The sequence below is a fragment of the Eutrema salsugineum genome, unplaced genomic scaffold, assembly GCF_000478725.1.
Source record: "Eutrema salsugineum unplaced genomic scaffold, Eutsalg1_0 scaffold_4, whole genome shotgun sequence".
Lineage (NCBI taxonomy): Eukaryota > Viridiplantae > Streptophyta > Magnoliopsida > Brassicales > Brassicaceae > Eutrema > Eutrema salsugineum.
Window position 1 is genome coordinate 402681 of NW_006256686.1, and position 20139 is coordinate 422819.

A 20139-nucleotide genomic window follows, 5' to 3' on the forward strand; every position below is an offset into this window, starting at 1 on the left:
TAAAATCCATTTAACTTAACCAGTTGTGTATATATATGTAATCAACATTTTCACAGGAATTAATGAGAAATTATAATACTCTCTCAAACTCTCTTCTCCTCTCTTGCTTCCCATGTAAGACCAAATTCTGGACACACAGACATGTAAAACCCAGATAAACAAGTAACCCAGACAACCTAATTCAAATTAAATCGGAAAAACTCACACGTAATAGTGTAGAATTAATCCGATAGTTTTTACGATATTAAGTAGAATTCACCTGTCTTTTATCAGCACAGTCTCCAGATAAATAACATTCCATGCCAACCTTTCTGCAAATTATAGATATAGATTCACCATTTCCGGATATGCATGTAATTGCATTCCACACAGTTTAACATGTGATGAACAAAGGAACTCCAGGAAAAGACTAAAACCAGAAGAATCTAAGTAAATAAGTAAATATTAAGTAGAAATTTCAAGGCATAAATCGGCAACGCAGTAAACCTACCGAGACTTTAGTCATTATAACATTCCATCCAGAAAATAAAAATACGCAAATGCTCTAGTGGGACTGAAATGCAATGCTGAGAGTTATCTTCGAACTAATTCGACAATTCATCAGAATTTCACACAAAGTACCTTAAAATGTACTGTCAATACCAGACTCTTAACAGAACACAATTATTGCCAAACTCTGCGAAGTGCTGTTACATAGACATCACAAGAAGACGAAGACACCAAATAAAAGGACTTTGTGGGCATTGGCAGAATTGATTTCTCTGATTCTGAAAATCACCGTTTCATCTAAGAGCTGATGAATTCTAAGCAGCTACATTTGTCAAATCTTTCACCGAGACAATTTCCATAGGCTGCACACAAAGCATTTACCAGAAGTTAGAATTCATAAATTTAGAGTAGCAAAATAATTCAAAAAAAAAAAAAAAATTCATCAGCTCTTATCCTCTTTCAGAAAGAGACCGGACACTTTTATACTTTCATCAATTCCATGGGATAATCACCCATATTTACATGTTCAGTTTACCAGCTATCATATTACAATGCTTCGAAAATCAGAATAATAAGAAAAACACAGGATTACCACAAACAAAGACAATTGTAATTACCTCTGCTAATTCCTCCTCATGCTTCACGATGAAAGCTGTATCAACTTTTCCGTTCTTGAAATCCTGTTACCAGTATGTAAGTTTACTTGAAACCATTAAAATTACGACAAAAGATTCCCTAAGAGTAAAGCTCTGTAGATCTTTCACATACCTCAACATCAAGGATAAGTTTGTGGTATTCAATGGTGGTGGGAACCCCTGATGAAAGAAAAACACGAAGAAAAAAAATTGATAACATTCAATCCAATAGGCAACGAAAAAAAAGAGGTTACGTTTCATGGGTAGCAGAATCAGCAGAAAGTTAACCACAGCATACCTGTAATAATAGTGTCATTAAGTGCACGCTTCATTCGCTCGATTGCCTTTTCCCTTGTCGGAGCCCATACAATAAGCTAAAAGAAATATAAGATACACCATGAATGTCAAAAGAAACCGAAGGATAAAACCATTTATAGCTGTACGCAAGAACATCAAATATAAGTTCTGGAAAACAACTACAAAACAGTTTAATGTAATTTATTAAGCCCCGCAGAAATGAGGACGCATATTCCAGTATTGAAGAATGCAATGGATTAGTACTAGACGATACGATACTGTGTGCCATAATTTGTTCTTAAAAAACCAACCAAATACAATCCAGAATAAAACAGTATAGCATACCTTTCCAAGAAGAGAATCATAGCTTGGAGGAACAACATAGTCGGGATATACATGGCTATCCATTCTAACGAAAGGACCTCCAGATGGGAGATACGATGTTATTCTTCCTGTTATCGTGACAGCAATAGTTTTTGTTTTTTTTTTTAATTTAAGGTCATTTGCTAACAGTTGGTATATGTAGCATATAAACGGTGGAACTTACCAGGGCCAGGTCTAAACCCTTTAAATGGGTCTTCTGCATTGATACGACATTCAATCGAGTGTCCTCTAAGCACAATATCTTCCTGCAAAGAAAATTTCCCAGATTGAAGAGCTTTTCTAGCAACCCCTTCCTCTGTTTGAAAATTCACAAAGAATACCAGTCATACCTGCTTATAACGCAGTTTCTCTCCCATTGCAACACGAACCTGTTCTTCAATCAAATCAACGGAGTAAATCATCTCCGTCACAGGATGCTCCACCTATGTTAACCCCCAAACAACCGTAGCCAGCCATCATGGTTCAAGTACTACTAGAATACAAAAAAGATTAAAATACTCTACAGTCAGGATAACTTATCAAACCTGGATTCTAGTATTCATTTCCATGAAATAGAAGGAACCTCTCTCATCCAAAAGAAATTCCACAGTACCAACACCAATGTACCCAATCGACGCTGCTGCAGCAACTGCTGCATCACCCATGGCTTTACGCAACTCAGGGGTCAGTGCAGGAGAAGGTGCTTCTTCCAGCAACTTTTGGTTACGTCTCTGTAGTCAAGAGAATACAAATTTAGAACAGTCCAAAATTACCAACATTTTAGAATTTAATAACAGAAAGCAGCAATCATTATATAAACTCTGAGAGACCAAGTTCATTTATATGTACTACAATGGAGAACAATAGTATTGCAAATCCAGCAGCTGGAAAATGCATGTAGGTATGGTATTTGGGAAGATACTGGAAATATTAAGCAGCCTTTTTGCTTTTGTACTAAGAAACAATAATAAATATTTACTGGAAATGATACCTGGATGCTGCAGTCACGCTCGCCAAAGTGAACAACATTACCAAATTTATCTGCAAGAATCTAAAAATCCAACAGCTGTAAATGGAACAGTTTATAGCAAACTGAAGATAAAAAATACTTTTGCCTAGTCAAATTCTAGAAAAAAAAAGGTTCATAAGTATTCTCTTTCTACTTCTCTCTCTCTGAAACTCCGCATCAACCATCTTCTGAAAAGGATGATCCTTTTCTTAATCCTCAAATAGTTCTGCAGAAAAGTGCATACCTGGAACTCAATATGCCGGGGATTTTGCACATACTTCTCCAGATAACATCCATCATTTCCAAAAGCAGCAGCAGCCTCACTCTTCGCTTGCTGTAGAACAACAAATTAAGTCGAACTCAAAGTTGTTTAAAATCTTAAAGATATTTATGGTATAGTGGTCAAGGGATATGCTTAACATTATTACAGTTATATTTTACTACAATATCCCATACAGAAAGTGTTCCTGAGAAAATAAAAATGTGATGCAGGCAATGAGACTCAAGATTTTTTAACGGTTAACATCCTACGGTACATTCCTATCAAATATGTGAATATAGGAGGACATGATTGCGAACTGTTCTCTAGAACAATCCTTCGGAAATTCGAATGTTGGCCATTTGTGGATCAGTTTGCCTTGATTTTCATACCTGCAACAGTTTAACAAACTCTGACGGTTCATTGGCAAGCCGCATTCCACGTCCACCACCACCAGCTGTTGCCTTGAAACCAGAAAGACGCCAGTTGTGAGATTCAATACTCAGTGTAATATTCTAAAGAGTACAGAGATAGATTTCGAATAGAAAAAGAAAAATGCTTTAGTTGATGCCTATCTAAGCAAGTTCTAGGTGAGTTTCTGTAACACGAAAAATAGTGCAAAGCACCTGAATTGCTGCTTTGGGGTAACATAGAATAATTTACCTTGATCATTACAGGAAAACCAATCTCATTGGCGAGCCTGACTCCTTCCTCTGTGCTCTGTAATAATATTTTTCAATGCATGGAAGTTTGAAGGGTCATTTTGATATGACTCAACTTGAAATGCAGAACTGATGGTCCAGCATGATACCTGCAATAGTCCATCACTTCCTGGTACAGTTGGGACACCTGCATTTTTCATCGTCTCTCTAGCAGTTGCTTTATCACCCATGACACGGATGCTATCAGGCTGCAGAGATTAAGGACGAAATGCAGATGATTCAGTTAAAGAGCATTTTCTTTTGTCTAATACTAAACCCTAATCAAGATATGAATTTCACACTTAAGGAAACATTATATCGAGTTTGTCTCCATCTGAAAAGATCGTCTCCGTCTCAGAAAATAATATATAGCTGGAGATACTAAGGAATAAATTTCCCATGTTTTGCAAATGTGTTCAAAAACTTACATTTGGTCCAATAAAATTGATCCTGTGGTCCCTGCACATCTCTACAAAAAGAGCGTTCTCCGCAAGGAATCCATATCCAGGATGAAGCATTGTACATCCTCGGCTAATTGCAGCTGACAGAACATTCGGTATCAGCAAGTACCTGCAGACAATTCAAGACAAAAAGCTAAGCTTTTCTCTCCCCAGTCACCAGGCATATGGACCAAGAATCTACTACAAATGTTCAATAAAATGGCATCACGTGGTCAAGCACTCAATCTGGTACTTTCTAAAAGGACCATAGAATGATAAAACGAATCAAGTCCACGAACCATGCTAGTAGTTTGGTATTCAAGATCTATGCTAGAGAAGCATAAAATGTATCGCATGTTAAGGAAGAAAGTCCTTCACAACCAAAATATGATAAACTTACGACTGGTTGCTGGGAGCTTCACCAATACAAACCGCTTCATCAGCCAATTTCACATGCAGTGCATCCTTGTCTATAGTTGAGTAAACAGCAACACAAGGAATCCCCATTTCATGTGCGGTTCGGATGATACGGACAGCTATTTCACCTCTATTAGCCACAAGAATTTTGTCCCCACTACACGTAGCAGCAAGCGCACCACCACCACTCCTCTTCACCTTTCGGGTAACTTTCAAAGTCTGAGTTCTTTGCCTAGGGAAGCTAACCATTTTTCCCATCATGGCATTACACTGGGAACTTCTAATTCCTCCCGACCTCCCCAGGAATAAAGACTTGCACAAAAACAAAAACAAAAAATCACAAACTCAAGAAACTATACAATACAATGCCATGAATGCATTGTTGCAGCTATCAAAAACATTTAAGATCAAAACAATTAGATTCTGAACCAATCGATGAGGAAAAGCTAATTAGCACGTTCACAAGCAAACGTTTTCAGAAGATAATCAATGGGACAGTTCGAATTGACGAATTAGCGCGACGGCGTAAGCCGATGGAAGAAAGGTTAAATCCGAAGATGGAAAGAGAAAACAGTGAAGATAAAGGTTAAATCCGAAGATTAAAAGAGAAAACAGTGAAGATTGATTTCGTGCTTACGGGAGGGGAGGCAAAGGATTTGCAATTGGTAATCATGTATGCGTCCATTGTTGAATAAGAGAAGCAGATCCTGATTTATAAAGATAAGACACTGACGAATCTCATCAACAATGCGAAACCAGGAAGAAGAAGAAGAAGAAGGAGATGAAGATTCTCATACCGATGGAGGAGAAACCGAGAAAGGTTTCGATGCAAACGAGGGAGAAAGAGTGAGTGATTGAATCGCCGGGTCTTGGAGGTTAAATGGTTAGGGACCCACCAAACCACCAAATTCTCACGATCTTAATGATTTTATTACCATGGTATTGCTGATAGTAAAATATTATATTTAAGCTACATAAACAAGTGATGTTAAAGCTGTATGTTTTTATTAATGATTTTATTACCATGGTATAGCTGATAGTAAAATATTATATTTAAGCTACATAAATAAGTGATGTTAAAACTGTATGTTTTACGGTAAAACCTCTATAAATTAATACTTGATAAATTAATAATCACTATAAATTAATAAATTTTGTTGGTTCCAAGTCGGACCAATGTAAAAATCCATCAAATTCGATAAGATAATAATATAATATTTTTTTTGAAATCTTTATGTAAATATATGGTCCCAACAAAAACATAAATTAATAATTATATAAATTTATGCAAATATATGTAAATTTAATATTCCAAAATATGACAAATGTGTTTGTTTTTAGTTAAAGTTAAAATCTCATTGATTCTCATCTGTCTAATTATTATATCAGTAGCTCTTATTGCTGTTTTACTATATACATTCAAAATTTATGATAATTTTTTTAATGTAATAATTGATTTTTTTACATGTAAATATTTTTAAATATATTGTAGTGTTATCTTTAATTTTATCATCAATAATACTGATAGGACGCCTCATACTGATAGTAGCCATAGTTTTTTTTATAAATTTTAAAGTTATGAACATGTATATTTTTATATGGATAATTTAATATGGTGAAAAACTATTTTATTTCAATAGTTATGATTTTTAATCATAATTTATATTATGAAATTTGTTAAAATTTTAAAATATAACACTATTTCAAATAATTTTTTAGAAAATTATATGCAATTTTTTCTATAAATTAATAATTATTAGTTTATAGATAAATTAATATCACGATAAATTAATAAAATATCATAGTCCCAACATTATTAATTTATAGAGGTTTTACTGTATTTTATAGATTATATTTTTTATTTTTCTTAATGTTTTTTTTATAGTTTATTACATATATTTTGTTGCAACAACTATCACTTCTACACTTTCAAACTTTATTGCGCACTTGATCTTTCACTAAAAATAATAAGAAAGTCATTTATTTTTTTTTATCTTGGTGTGTAATGTTGTAGAAAATATGATCCTAAAATCTTCAAAACTAAGCATAATCATAAAATCCTAAATCCCTGATAAATTTTTGACCGTAAATGTCTTTTCTTCTTTAATTAGATCTTTACATGATGTGTATAACCTTATATGGTTTAATCTTGTACATTTTGCTTAGTTGTCTTCATTTGTTGAATTTGAGAGGTTATAATCAGTGGCACATAACAATATTGTTTTATCGATGAAAATTCTGTAAAACATACAGTTCGCAAGTTCATAGTAAAATTTGAAATACCTTATAAACATAGAAGCATTGTAAATCTAAAAGAAAAAAGCTGTAGAACACGGTATTGTTATTTTTGTAATATGTTGGTAATACTTGAGATACTGAAACTCTGGTCTTATTCCTTTATCCAAAGAGTACTCTGTCACATTAACAACATGTAATGTGTACGATATATTTGATACCTCTCTTTGATACAAAGACTTCTGTTTCTAGAAAATATACTCTCTACGTAAGTCATATACAATTCTTGTACTCGCTTAACAAACTCTACAACTTCTTCAGCTCGATCTTATCCTCTTCTTCTCTTTTTCTTCTCATCTTCTTCTGCGTACATAAGCCCTACGTGGCTTAAAACATATATAATTACTTATGTGTGTCTTAGCGGTGTTATAACTTGCATCTTCTACAAGAAAGGTTTCAAAAGTCAATAGGAAACGCAAACTACAACTCAAGAATATGATGGTGTAACTGACAACCATGTAGTAAAACCCGAACAGAAGATAAACAGAAAAGTTTGATAATAAGAGTATATGTGAATGTGGTATCCTGATTCCCCTTTTCCCATCAAACGAGAGACAGTGGTTTCTGAGAGGCTGACAAGTTACTCATTATTTGCTTAATCTTTAGTTTAACAACATGCATCAATCATCACAATTGATCTAGCACCAGGCACATGGTTACAAAAAACGTGTATATTGTGTTTGTAGGGAAAAAAATAAAACAAGTCGAAGTTGGATGAGAAAAAATGCATAGATAATCGAATTGGTAAGTCCAAAGAGAACTTACCTGGATCCAGGATGCCGGTGGAGATGGACCGGATTCATTCGAGGAGGTTTGGGAAGGTGATAGGTGGTGATAGAAGGTAGTGGGAAGTGATGGATGAAGTGGAGTGGGGCTTGGTGAGGTGGAATGAGGTGAAGTGGGTGGTTTGGGGTCGGGCATCATTTCAACGACCATTTTCCGCGGTCAGGAGTCACGCGACCACGGCAAACTGGTGCTCGGCCGCGGTCGAAGAGGTGTTTCCCGCGGTCAGAACGCCTGCGACCGCGGGAGCTTAAACGCGGCATGTTTCCTGCTTCTCCTTGGTTCTTCTCGGCCGAGTAGTCAGGGACCATCCTTTTTTTTGGTCTTTTTGGTTTTTTTTTTTTGGCTTTTTTGTTTTATAAGAAACACCTGAAACTAAGAAAAAAGAAAAAGATCAATAGAAAAAGAAAGAAAAATCCTAAAGAAAACAATACCTAAATGGGTTGTCTCCCATTAAGCGCTTCTGTTTTAAGTCGTTTAGCTCGACTTTGGTGTTGGATGTGGCTTAGTCCAATGAAGAAGATCTTTTCCTGAGACAAGTCTTTTTCGACATCTCCTTGCTTTGCCTAGCAGGTTCTTCGTCACTCCAAAGTTCTTCTTCAAACTCTTTTGTTGCAGAACTTTTTCCTGCTTTGCTGTTGTATGGGACAGCTTCTGTGAAGACATCTTTGTCGATATTAGCAAACAAAATCCCCGGTTTGGCCAATCCATTATAGTTCCGAAAGTTGCTAGAAAATACCATCCGAGAATCACTGGATGTGTTGCGTCTCTTGTTTCGACAATGTAGAAGTCGACAGGCACGATGCAATCTCCTATTCTCAAAGGAATGTCATGAGCTATTCCTTGAGGTGTTGCATTAGAATCATCAGCTAGACTAATCTTTGCTCTAGTCCTGCGCAGATGTTTAATACCAAGTGTTAAAGCAATTTCCTTGGACATCATGTTAAGACAAGCTCTAGAATCACAAAGTACGTTTTTAAACATTTCTCCTCTAATAGAACAAGAGATGAGAAACTGACACGTAGTCTTGACCTTATGGAGAGTTCGAACTTGCCTTTCTCTGTAAGTGTTGGCTGGTGTTTCAAACGCAGAATAGGACTCACAAAAGAAAGCTGCAGCGTCGTATTCAATGATTGAATCAATGTATGGCATCTTTATCCTGCTGCATATTGGGTCTTCTTGGATTGAAGAGCCGGCTGAATCCTCAACACATTCCATTGCCATCATACAAGGTAATGATTCATGCCAATCCGTTTCTTCATCTAAAACTTGGTTTCTTTCTTCCTGAGTATCTGTTTTAGGTGATGGAGGTTGAAGTTGGGCTAGAAGATGTATTATCTTTCTTTCAAATCCCGGAGGCGAATCTGAACGACCAATCCCCGCGGTCAGAGGTCTCGCGACCGCGGGAAAAGGTACCTTGGCCGCGGTCAGGATGGTTGCACCCGCGGCTCCGAATGTGTCATGCTCATAGTTTGCTTCCTCTTTCTCGTACTTGGTACAGACCTCTTCAGCCTCTTTCTTGGGTAAACTAGCATCATTTAAACTCATACCGGGGTGTTGTTGTGCATCTTCAGTAGGATATTTGGGAGATTTCTGAGAAGATCTCACAATTTGCTGAATGCTGGGTATCTGTTCCATTCTTGCATCAATCTCCCGTTCTTTGAGCTCGAGTTTGTTCAGCCTGTGCTCGATCTCCTGCAAATCTTCGTCTGTCTTCTCTCTATACCAGGAGGCGGATTCTCTGACTTCTCACTTGAGTTTTGTATGATGTCATACCCTTGTCTTGTCTGCTCTGCTGCGACTTGGTTGATCATTCCAGCTAGTGTTTGTGCGTCCTTGTGGGTTTGTTCTTCCATAACTCGAACATGATTGGCCAGATCATTGAATTTTCTGTTGAACGTTCAGAGATTGAATCAATTCTCTTGAGCAGGGTGTTTTCGGTGAGAATCTGCTGATCAAGGAACAGATTTATCATTCCTTCAAGACGTCCCAAACACTGCTGATTCTCAAGTTGTCCTCTTGCTGATTAGGGTTCTGTGGTGGAGGATGATAGGCGTGTGGCTCGAAATAGATCGGAGGAGGGCCATAAGGATCTTCTAGGCGTCAAACAGGCTCTCTGCGCCGGTAGTATGGATTATTTTGCTGGCTGTATCGATTTCGATTTTTAGAATCCATTGCTTCTGGAATGGAAAAAAAGAACCAAAAAATGGAAATATGCAGAAAAGGGTTATAGAGTCGATTTACCGACCTTTCTTAGGGTTTTGCGGAAAAGAAAACGCGTGCATTCCCCGGCAACGGCACCAAAAACTTGATGTGGTGTGTTGAGGGTTGTCAAGTTTTACCCTAAATGAAATCAATAGCCGCAAGTGCACAGCTGATCGTAGTACTTAGGGATCCACAGGGAAGGAGGATATTTCCTGCAAAAGCTTTCGAAAGAAATATAAAGTAAGGAAGTCTAGAACCATGCGATTTTTGTGAGGGTTTTGGTGGTGCCTTTAAAACGTAAAAACTAATCTTAAAGAGAAAATACGGGAATTAAAATGACATAATAACTAAACTTAACGAAAACGATTAAAAAAAAAAAAAAACAGCTAGACCTAATTGCTTTAATAAAAATCGATTGAAAGAGTAAAGATACTAAACTAAAGCTTGAATAAAAATCGGTGTAAATCTATAGAAAAGACGCGCTGGGTTTCAGGAATGTTTTCTCAGGAGTATGAACAATTCAAAACATTGCTAGAGAGTAAATTTGATAAGATCGTAGCTTAAATTTTTCGAACTAGAGTCACGGACGTATGAATACGCCACTGTCGTGATCATAGAAAACTATCTCTCTCAACCCTGACTAGTAGGTTTCCACTCTGGCCCTGGAAGAGAAAAGATGCATTATGTTTAAGACTCGTCAGCATTCACAAATCGTCCATAGGTAGGTTTCCAATCCTATGTTTGTTTTGCTCTCCCAAACTAGATCTGACACCGGATGAACATTTTTGTGTCACCAAGCATCTGGATCAGATTGTAGTTCATGACACTACTCTCATACAGTAAAGTAAATTCAGAAGATAAAGTTCTAAGATTCGGCTTCAATAGCTCATGGATCCTCATCGAACATATGTATCCCCATCGAAAATCCCTTAGACCCAACAATAAAACTACTCAGACATGATGAACAAAATCAAAAACATAGTATTAAAAAGTGGAACAGAAACCGAAATTGAAAAAGAAAGAACAAGGGTTCAAAAGACAAATCTCTCTCTCCCTAAAACCTAAAAACAAAAGCTTAAAGTAGAATTCTTCTAAAGTATTTTGTCTCTCTGATTATCTCTTAAAAACGACCTAAATGATATGTATTTATAGTCTCCAATGCTCTCTGGTCTTTAGGGTTCCAGAATTGAGGCTGGGAAAATGTTATGAGCTTTAGAATGGGCCTTCGAACTCGGAGTTGGCTGGCCGCGGTCGGGATGTGCGTAACCACGGGGAATGGATGGTTGGCCGCGGTCGGGAAGCCTCTGACCATGGTGAAATGACTGTTGGCCACGGATGGAAATGCTTGCCGGCTGGTATACGGGACATCTTGCTCTTTGCGTATCTTTTGATTAAACCGTTGGATTGCCAATCTGTAAAGTGTGCTGGAAAGATGATACTTCCATCTTTGAGATCTCCAAATTTGAGCTGGATCAGACGGTGAGAAGACCTTCAATCGGGGGTGAACTTCTGACAGTTTGACTCTGAGCTAAAAATCTGGTCTTCTATCCATTTTGTTAAGCTTTTCCCTAAGTTTCATGAAAAGAGTCATGGAACTACAAATACTAGAAAAACGTCATAAAAGTACTTAAAAGCAATAAAAAACGTAGAAAAAGTATTTCAAATCGATCCATAAAAGTGGTCAAAATACGGTGTTATCAGGTTCAATGGTTTTCACTTATTAGAGCCAAGTTCAAATTCAAGCTTGCTTCTCAGATTCAAATCGTTTCAAGTCTAGCATGCAACAAGGAACCAACAAACATGGAAATCAATTACTCAAAGCGATGATCTCTCAAAGAAAAACCTATCATTACTCCCAATGCATTGATGAAACCTATATGATGCAGCTAGACTCGATCCTAAATTGTGAAATGCGACTAGAATAAATATTTTTTTGTGAAATTTTTTTCTGATTTTTCATATGCACTAAACTATATTAGACTCAGAATGCAAAAGATACAATAAGAACACAAGAAACATGATTAGTAGACACAAAGCTCCTCCCCCACACTTAAATAACACAGTCCCTTGTGTTATAAAAGCGTGTGAGAAAAGCAAAAGAAAAACAAGAAAAATGCTAAATGATATGAATAACATGCATATATACAAGGTTTTGAAGTTTTTACCTCAATCACTGAAGTCGGATCCCACGTAATACGAGGGATTGGAGGTGGAGCAAGATGGTGTTGGCTCCATTGGTGGACTGCTTTCGGGTGAGTTTCCAGGCCGCTTGGAATCCTGAGATTTGGAGTCGTGAGCTAAGAGATATTGTAACCGGAAGGAAGACATGTCTAAAAGCAGATTTGGACCCGTGCAATGCACCTCAGAGATTAGCCCTATGGGAACCATTGCACTCCCGGGATGAAATTGAGTTCTTCATTAAAGTTGTAGCTTAATAAGTCACCTTTCATGTGGAATTAGTTTGGTAACATTTGGAGTTGTGAGCTGTAAGTTCCGGAAGGCGAGAGACAGACATATCAGCCTAACGTCTAAGAGTGGATAAGGTGGTAAGTGTCATGGTTTGACACAGTGATAATCCCACGACCTAGGCTTGGCCTTGGCATAATATGACAACTCTCGGGATTTGACACGGTTACCATGACACGGCCATTCATTAGGCCGTGGCAACATCTGAAGCTTGCTAAAGAGTCAAAGGAGCATGACAAGGCCTTAATGCCACGGTCTAACCTGACCATGGCAATGTTCTGCCAACCTTCGGTGATTGACACGGTGAGAATGCCACGGTCTACACCAGACCGTGGCAAGGTACTACTGATGAAGCCAACCTTTGGGATTTGACATGGTCTTGAGGCACAGCCTTGAACCTGACCACGACAAGCAATGAAGATCTTTGACATGCCCGTAACGCCATGGCCAGACATCAGGCCGTGAAAATCGCCGAATCTCCACGCCTTGACACAACTATATTGACACGGGATGACAAAATACCGTGGCAATCCAAGAAGTTCATCACCCTAACTCAGAAAAGAAGAGACACGGCCACTAGACATGGTTTAATTCAAGCCATGGCAACCTTAATCATGAAGAATCTGTCCAAGAACTTTGACACTGTTACTTTGCCACGGTCTAGCCAAGCATCATCTGACCGTGGCAAACCACACCACTATCCATCAAAGCCGGGTCAGGACCCAGTTTTTTCTGGGCTGACCCGGCCATTAGGACTTAGTATATATATGTTTTTAGAGAAAAACCCTAAAAACTTTATCTTCTCTCTTAGATTCTCTCTTTGTTTTTTTTTCCTTTAGTCAAAAACGAGTTTGTTAAGAGATATCTAGAGGATTGAATCAATCTAAAACTGTTTCTTATCATCTCATCTTCTTATCTTTGCTCCTAATCATGTTTAACATTATCTCTTGCAAAAGATTAGGTGTGTTAAGCATGATTAGTGAGTAGTCTTCTTTTAAGCTTCTAGGTGTGTAGATTAGGGTGCTTTGATGTTTGGTTAATGATGTTTAGGTTTTAGATTCTAATTTCCTTTCCTTAGTTAGCTTCTATTAATGCTAGATCTCTCATTATAAGCTTGATCTAGAACTTAGGCATTTCTCCACCCACATGGTGTTTGATGAAATGCCTGAATGAGCTAAGCTAAGGGTTTAGGGTAATTGAACCACATGAGAATGTTTATTTGATGCATAAATGACATATTAGAACTGTATCTTAATGGTTATTAATTCATATTTCACAAATGGGAATTTGTTTTGAAAATGGATTAGTATAGAGATTAATGCTATCATGAGAGGATTAGTCTAGTTTAGAGTTCTAAGTTAATTGGAGTTGAGATCATGTGATTGTTTGCTATATCATTCTGTGTAAGATTCAGTCTATCTTAGCTCTTATTTTGATGCACAAAGAGGCTGTCTGGTCATTTTAGACTTGGAACCTTATGCTTGTTGATTGCTTACTCACTAATGGGAATTAGTCTTGAATTGGTAATTAACAAAGGGATTTTTTGTCATGAGAATGAATTAATCTGATATGGAAGTCTAGACTAAAGAATTGCAAGTGTTGCATTGTTTGCTTAGCATCATGAATTCACATTTAAAGCACCCTGATCAATGATCACATCTAGAGGTTTATCTTTCTCTTATTTTAAATTTGAGTATTTGTTTTGTTTCTCTTGTTTGCTTGTTCTTAAGTATTGCTTGTTTCTTGTTTGTTTTATGTTTTTAGATCATTTAATCACCAGCTCATCTGCTTATTAGACTTGAATTAATATAGCTCCTCATAGTTCTATTGTATAGAATCTCTCCATTTGGATTGAACCTCAAGTGCTACAACACAAGAGGTTAATTGCCCTTAGTGGGCTAAAAACCTACTATCAGGAACACAAACCCTCTTGCTCTCAAGATCTTTGTTACCACCCAACCGTTCTGAAGCCGCCTTGTTCCTGTCTTTGTGCGGTCACACCATACATTGTGCCGGTAAGTGAGCATTTGAATCGCAAAAAACACGCCGAGAGAAGGCTCGTGCATCGGCCCTTCAAACTCCTTTTTGTTCTTCGTGTGAGATATGAGTGGCTTCAGACCAAGACCTAGCATCTCTAGCTCGTTCAAATGAATGACCCCGAGGTTGTAGGTTTAGAAAAACATGCATGCTAAAACTCTGTTGGCGTATCTGATCACCGAGTTTCTTATGCAACTTGTCTTGCTCTTGGCTCCAACATACGGTCCAAATGCAATAGTTTCCCCCAGAGCAGCAAATTCTTCTTTGGGATACACAAACTTTTCCATAGAGCTCTCATTTCTCACAAAGCCAAAGATCTCATCAATCTCCTTGAAGCTCACTTTGTAACCGACCCCATCCATTTCAATGTGATCGAAACCTCTCCCATGTAATCGCTTGGGATCTCTCTTGGGGTATATGAACACGTCTAGAGTGGCCAGGAACTGCTGAGTGATCCCTTCATAAGTCACATCTCTCATCTCGAAGAATGATGCTAAGCCCATGTTTTGAATAATAAGCTTAACATTATCGAGAATCCCAGCTTGCTCAATAGCTCAATATCAGGGAATCGACTTTGAGCCACTCGCACTTTGTTAAACTGATCCAAGTATTCCCCAGTAGTTGGAAAATGATCTCCTTTAGGCTTGGCTTTCGGTTCCTTCTTTGCTTCTTCAACACACTCGGCATCAGGCGCAGGTGCAGCTTCCATTTCGACCGTGACCTCAGCTCTCTCCTCATCAGGTGCCAAAGCTATCTGCTTTCCTTTTCTCTTTGTCTCGTGCACATATACAAGCGCAAGCTTGCTGTTCTTGGCACGCTTTGCGGCTGGCTCGCCATCGGCTCGTTTTGTGCTCGTGGAGGATTTCTTACTTGTTCCTCCAGGTCTTTCTGAGTCCACGGCCTTGCCTTTGTTGGTCTTCCTCTGGACTTCTTTACCTTGGGCTACAGCGGCTGTCCTTTCAGTCATCTGAAAGAGAATCCTCAAAAAGAGAATAAGCACCGAGTATATAGCTAAGCACAAGTCTAAAAGAAGAAGCAAGAACAGAGCTTTCTCAAAAGCTGATAGTTCAATGGTTCTCAAAGTGATCAAGAAACGAGTCAATAAAATTGCTAAACACAGAGAAAAGCAAGCAACTCAGCCGAGAAACCATTTCACCACTAAAGCTGATTTAAAGCACAATTTCTCATGAATTTTAAAATCTCAAGAACAGGCGATTTTCAGTGCAAAAACCGGTTTTTCATGTGTTGTCTATCCTGATGGAATTTCTAAAATTGTTCTCAAAGTTTCTAACAGCCTAAAAGAATCGATTCCACATTTTACAAACAAGACAGCTTGCAAACGATAATGGAAAAAAGTGAGTTCTTTAGAATGCATATACCTTTGGGAACACAGGATTCAAGCTCAATGAGATGCGTATGCAGGAAAGAAAACACTCTAATGAGTTCAGAGCACTTGAAATCGCGTGAAATGAATGAGAAATGAGAGAAATATGCTCGTGAAATGCAGAGAAAAGGGTGAAGAAGGCAAACTCTGCGTTTTGGCTCGGTATGGAGGCAGGTATGGCTGGAGTCTCTTTTCCAGCTGGCGTTTGGACTGTTGTGACACTGGTCCCCCCCTTTCTCAAAGACTCCAGCCGTTGACCGCGCCTAAAAACACTTTGACTGAGCGTTAAAACTCGTTTTGCCGCGCAAAGCCTTTAAATGACCGCAGTGTGGATAAGATGAGGGCCATACATGCTTATCTCATTTTTCTGGGTTTCACACAAGCGGCCTTGATATGTTCCACCCGAGGGTACCAGACCAAGGGCTTAGAGCTCATGCTAACACAGAAATTTTCTTGTCCCTCAAGTTTTTTCCATTGACCGCTTAAACCTTTTCTTAGACTTAAGTGTCCCAAGTGTTCTATTTTTGCTCTTTTCTCGTTGCCAGGCACCTCGACGTGCTCCAACACGAGGGCATAATGCCGAGGGAACCTGTTTTGACGTAGAATACTTGGTGCTTGGGGGTTTAAGTGACTCGGCCTCGGTGTAAACAGGTCGCGGCCTCAGGTTGAGGTTTTAAGCATGTTTATACCGAGGTGTCTACACCGGGGGTCTTCCCCCACACTTAGTCTTTTTAAACTTTCCTTCTCCTGTTTATACGGCCCCCGGTGTTATTAAGACGAGGAATTTAGCCGAGGTTTTGAAATATTCACGCGGTAAAAGATGAACATAGCATGATTATACCGAGGCTCAATACCGAGGCCAACAAAACCGTGTCTTCTTTAAGCCTTCTTGCACCTGTTCTTTCAGGATTCACATCTAGAATGTAGCTTAGACCTGAAACCACTTAACAAAACCTTCAAAAAGCTCAAAATAAAAAGAAAAAGAAAGATCAAAATGAAATATATACAAGGATAAGCTTGGGGTGTTTCCCAAGAGCACTTTGTTTAACGTCTTTAAGTTTGACTTTACTTACCTTTTTAGGCGGTTTGGGGTTCAAGAAGAGGAACTGAGGTAGCTCGCTCTCTCGTTTCAGACACCAGGTAGTGTTTAACCCTTTGACCGTTCACAACAAAGCCTTGTCCATCTTTACCCTCTAACACAACGGCTCCATATGGTCTTACTTCAAGAACCTTAAATGGCCCGGACCACCTATACTTTAGCTTTTCAGGGAATAGCTTAAGTCTTGAGTTAAACAACAACACTTGGTCCCCTTCTTTGAATTCTCTCTTGTGTATCTTCTTGTTATGAAGCGCCTTGGTCTTTTCCTTGTAGATTTTAGAGCTTTCAAAAGCATCTTACTTAATCTCTTCAAGTTCATGAAGCTGTAGAACCCTTTTCTCTTGAGCCATCTTGATGTCAAAGTTCAATAGCTTCACAGCCCACAAGGCCTTGTACTCTAACTCATCCGGTAAATGAAAGCTCTTACCATACAACAAGTTAAACGGTGAGGTGCCTATAGGGGTCTTGTAAGCGGTTCTGTAGGCCCACAAAGCATCATCAAGCTTCTTGCTCAAATCTTTTCTTGAATTGTTCATGGTCCTCTCCAGTATTGCTTTGATCTGTCAATTTGAAACCTCCACTTGACCGCTTGTCTGAGGGTGGTAAGGACTAGCCACCCTGTGCTTCACACCGTGCTTCTTTAACAAGCCCTCAAGGGTCTTATTGATAAAGTGGCTGCCCCCATCGCTGATTACAACTCTTGGTACTCCAAAACGTGGGAAGATAATGCTTTTGAAAAGATTACAAACCACCTTAGAATCGTTTGTGGGGCTTGCAATTGCCTCAACCTATTTAGACACATAGTCTACGGCCACCATAATGTATTGGTTGGCGTGTGAAGATATGAAGGACCCCATGAAGTCTATTCCCCATCAGTCGAAGACCTCCACCTCAAGGATCGGATTCTGAGGCATCTCATTTCTTTTGGAGATATTACCATGTCTTTGACATGATTCACAGCTTGAAACGACAGCTTGGGCATCTCTGAACATCATTGGCCACCAAAAGCCACATTGTAACACTTTAGCAACTGTTTTAAATGCTCCCAAGTGCCCACCATAAGCAGAACTGTGGCGTTCTTCAACTAAACACCTTATATAAAGTTGGTCTTTGTTAAGCACATATAAATACGGATCATCCCAATGATACCTCATCACATCTTTAAAGAACTTTTTCCTCTGATAGGAATCCAATTCAGGTGGCTCTAAACCGCATGAGAGATAGTTCACGAGATCAGCAAACCATGGGAGGCTTCTCTCTTTGATTGTATTGGTGTCTTCAGCCTCTAAGTAAGACTTGACCAACATTAGATGCTCTTCCGGTAAAGCATCATCTAGAGGCACTTTTGATTCAACTCTTAACCATGAGAGATGGTCGGCAGCTCTATTCTCAATTCCCTTTTTGTCTTGCACCTCCATGTCAAATTCTTGTAACAAGAGAACCCACCTAAGAAGCCTTGGCTTAGCATCCTTTTTGGTCATGAGATATCTCAAAGCTGCATGATCCGTATAGACAATGACCTTTGAACCCACAAGGTAGCTCCTGAATTTGTCAAATGCAAACACGATGGCCAGCATTTCTTTCTCAGTGGTGGCGTATTTCTCATGAGCTGAATCCAAGGTGTGGCCCGCGTGATAGATCACATGCAGCTATTTATCCTTTTTTGCCCCAAAACTGCTCCCACGGTATAGTCTGATGCATCTGTCATCACGTCAAATGGTAAAGACTAATCAGGAGCTTGAACAATTGGTGCACTAACAAGGGCTTCCTTGATCTTAAAGATTGCTTCTATAGAAGCCGGCATGCCCCAAGAAGCTTCTTATACCCTTGACTGAACTCGGAGGCTGCAGATTCACCATGACCTCTATCTTTGCCTTGTCAACCTCTATACCCTTCTCAGAGACCTTGTGACTCAACATGATGCCCTCTTGCACCATGAAATGGCACTTCTCCCAATTCAAGACAAGCCTGTGCTCTTCACATCTCTTTAAAACCTGTGACAAGTTAGAAAGACAATCGGAGAAGGAGGAACCATAGACGGAAAATTCGTCCATAAAGACCTCCACCTTCTCTTCAATGAGGTCAGAACAGATGTGCATCATGCACCTTTGGAAGGTCGCAGGTGCATTACAAAGGCCAAAGGTTATACGTCTATATGCATATGTGCCGTAGGGGCATGTGAATGTAGTTTTCTGTTGGTCTCGGGGATCTATGGGGATTTGAAAGAAACCCGAGTACCTATCAAGAAAACAGAAGTAGGGATGGTTAGCTAGTCTCTCAAGAATCTGATCTATGAATGGAAATGATCCTTTCTAGATGCAGAGTTAAGCTTTCTGTAATCAATACACAAGCGATGACCGGTTATGGTTCTTATAGCAATGAACTCATCCCTCTCATTCTTTACCACTGTGACACCACCTTTCTTGGGCACCACATGGACAGGAGATACCCATCTTGAGTCAGAGATTGGTTATATTATCCCTGCCTCAAGAAGCTTGAGTATCTCTTTCTTAACAACCTCATTAAGGTTCGGGTTAAGACGTCTTTGATGCTCAATAGAAGACATAGATTAGTCTTCTAGGTGGATCCTGTGGGTACACATGTCAGGAGAGATTCCTCTAATATCGGCCAAAGAATAACCTATTGCTTTCCTGAACTTTCTAAGCTCGATAACCAATGCATGTTCCTCATGAGCTAACATGATGATTACGGGGTATGAAGAATTTGAGCCTAAGAAAGCATACCTGAGCCCTGTTGGTAGAGGCTTGAGCTCAACTGGGGGTGCCTTTGCCTCATCCCAATCAGCATCAAAGCTGCATTGCCCCGGAACAGCTCCCTCGGCATTTACCACTGCCCTCGACATCTGATGCCGCTGCCATGAGACCCCGAGGTGTATCCCCAACTGTGTTGGACTCTCTGATGTCCAAAGTCTCGAGACCACTCTGCCTGAGCTCCAAAAATCTCGTTTCAGCCTCAAGTTCCCTCAGCTGATCCAAGAAACGTTTGTATACCTCGCTTTCTTCATTCAAGAACCCATGCTCGCTTTGTTCCTTTGTCAAGACCACTTGTAAAGGGCCTTCTGCGTTTAACTCCTCAAGGAGCTCATTGGATAGCTCCTTCATGGTTTCTATGTAGAAAACTTGACCTTCAATGGTCGGTTTCTTCATCATTTCTTTTATATCAAACTTCATGGTTTCAGAACCGATGTGTAGCTCGATCATTCCTCCTCTCACGTCAATGATCGCTCCTGCTGTTGCCAA

At 39.1% G+C, this 20139-nt stretch overlaps 1 protein-coding gene across 2 annotated transcripts; it reads right to left on the reverse strand.

The window, feature by feature from the left end:
- Window positions 1–496: 496 nt before the first annotated feature.
- Window positions 497–5519, reverse strand: LOC18014093 (biotin carboxylase, chloroplastic). 2 transcript variants are annotated; one of them, XM_006396034.2, is made up of 17 exons: window positions 5408–5519; window positions 5248–5317; window positions 4594–4922; window positions 4182–4323; window positions 3864–3962; window positions 3716–3772; window positions 3445–3516; window positions 3038–3127; window positions 2776–2835; window positions 2330–2515; window positions 2135–2227; window positions 1969–2050; window positions 1767–1873; window positions 1423–1498; window positions 1258–1304; window positions 1107–1169; window positions 497–851 (listed from the first exon to the last, which is right to left on the reverse strand). In XM_006396034.2, the coding sequence occupies exons 2-17, from the start codon at window positions 5293–5295 to the stop codon at window positions 804–806; spliced, it is 1599 nt and encodes a 532-aa protein (XP_006396097.1). In that variant the 5' UTR covers window positions 5296–5317; window positions 5408–5519; the 3' UTR covers window positions 497–803. The 2 variants fall into 2 exon arrangements, with proteins under 2 accessions (XP_006396097.1, XP_006396096.1); XM_006396033.2 differs by having other exon boundaries at window positions 5248–5463.
- Window positions 5520–20139: the final 14620 nt, after the last annotated feature.

Coding starts and splice junctions, on each gene's coding strand:
- LOC18014093 (XM_006396034.2), bottom strand. CDS start 5,295: ATGGACGCATACATGATTACCAATTGCAAATCCTTTGCCTCCCCTCCC. Junction 3,517..3,715: donor GTTTTCCTGTAATGATCAAG/GTAAATTATTCT, acceptor TCTGGTTTCAAG/GCAACAGCTGGTGGTGGTGG. Junction 2,516..2,775: donor AGCGTGACTGCAGCATCCAG/GTATCATTTCCA, acceptor TCTTGACTACAG/AGACGTAACCAAAAGTTGCT.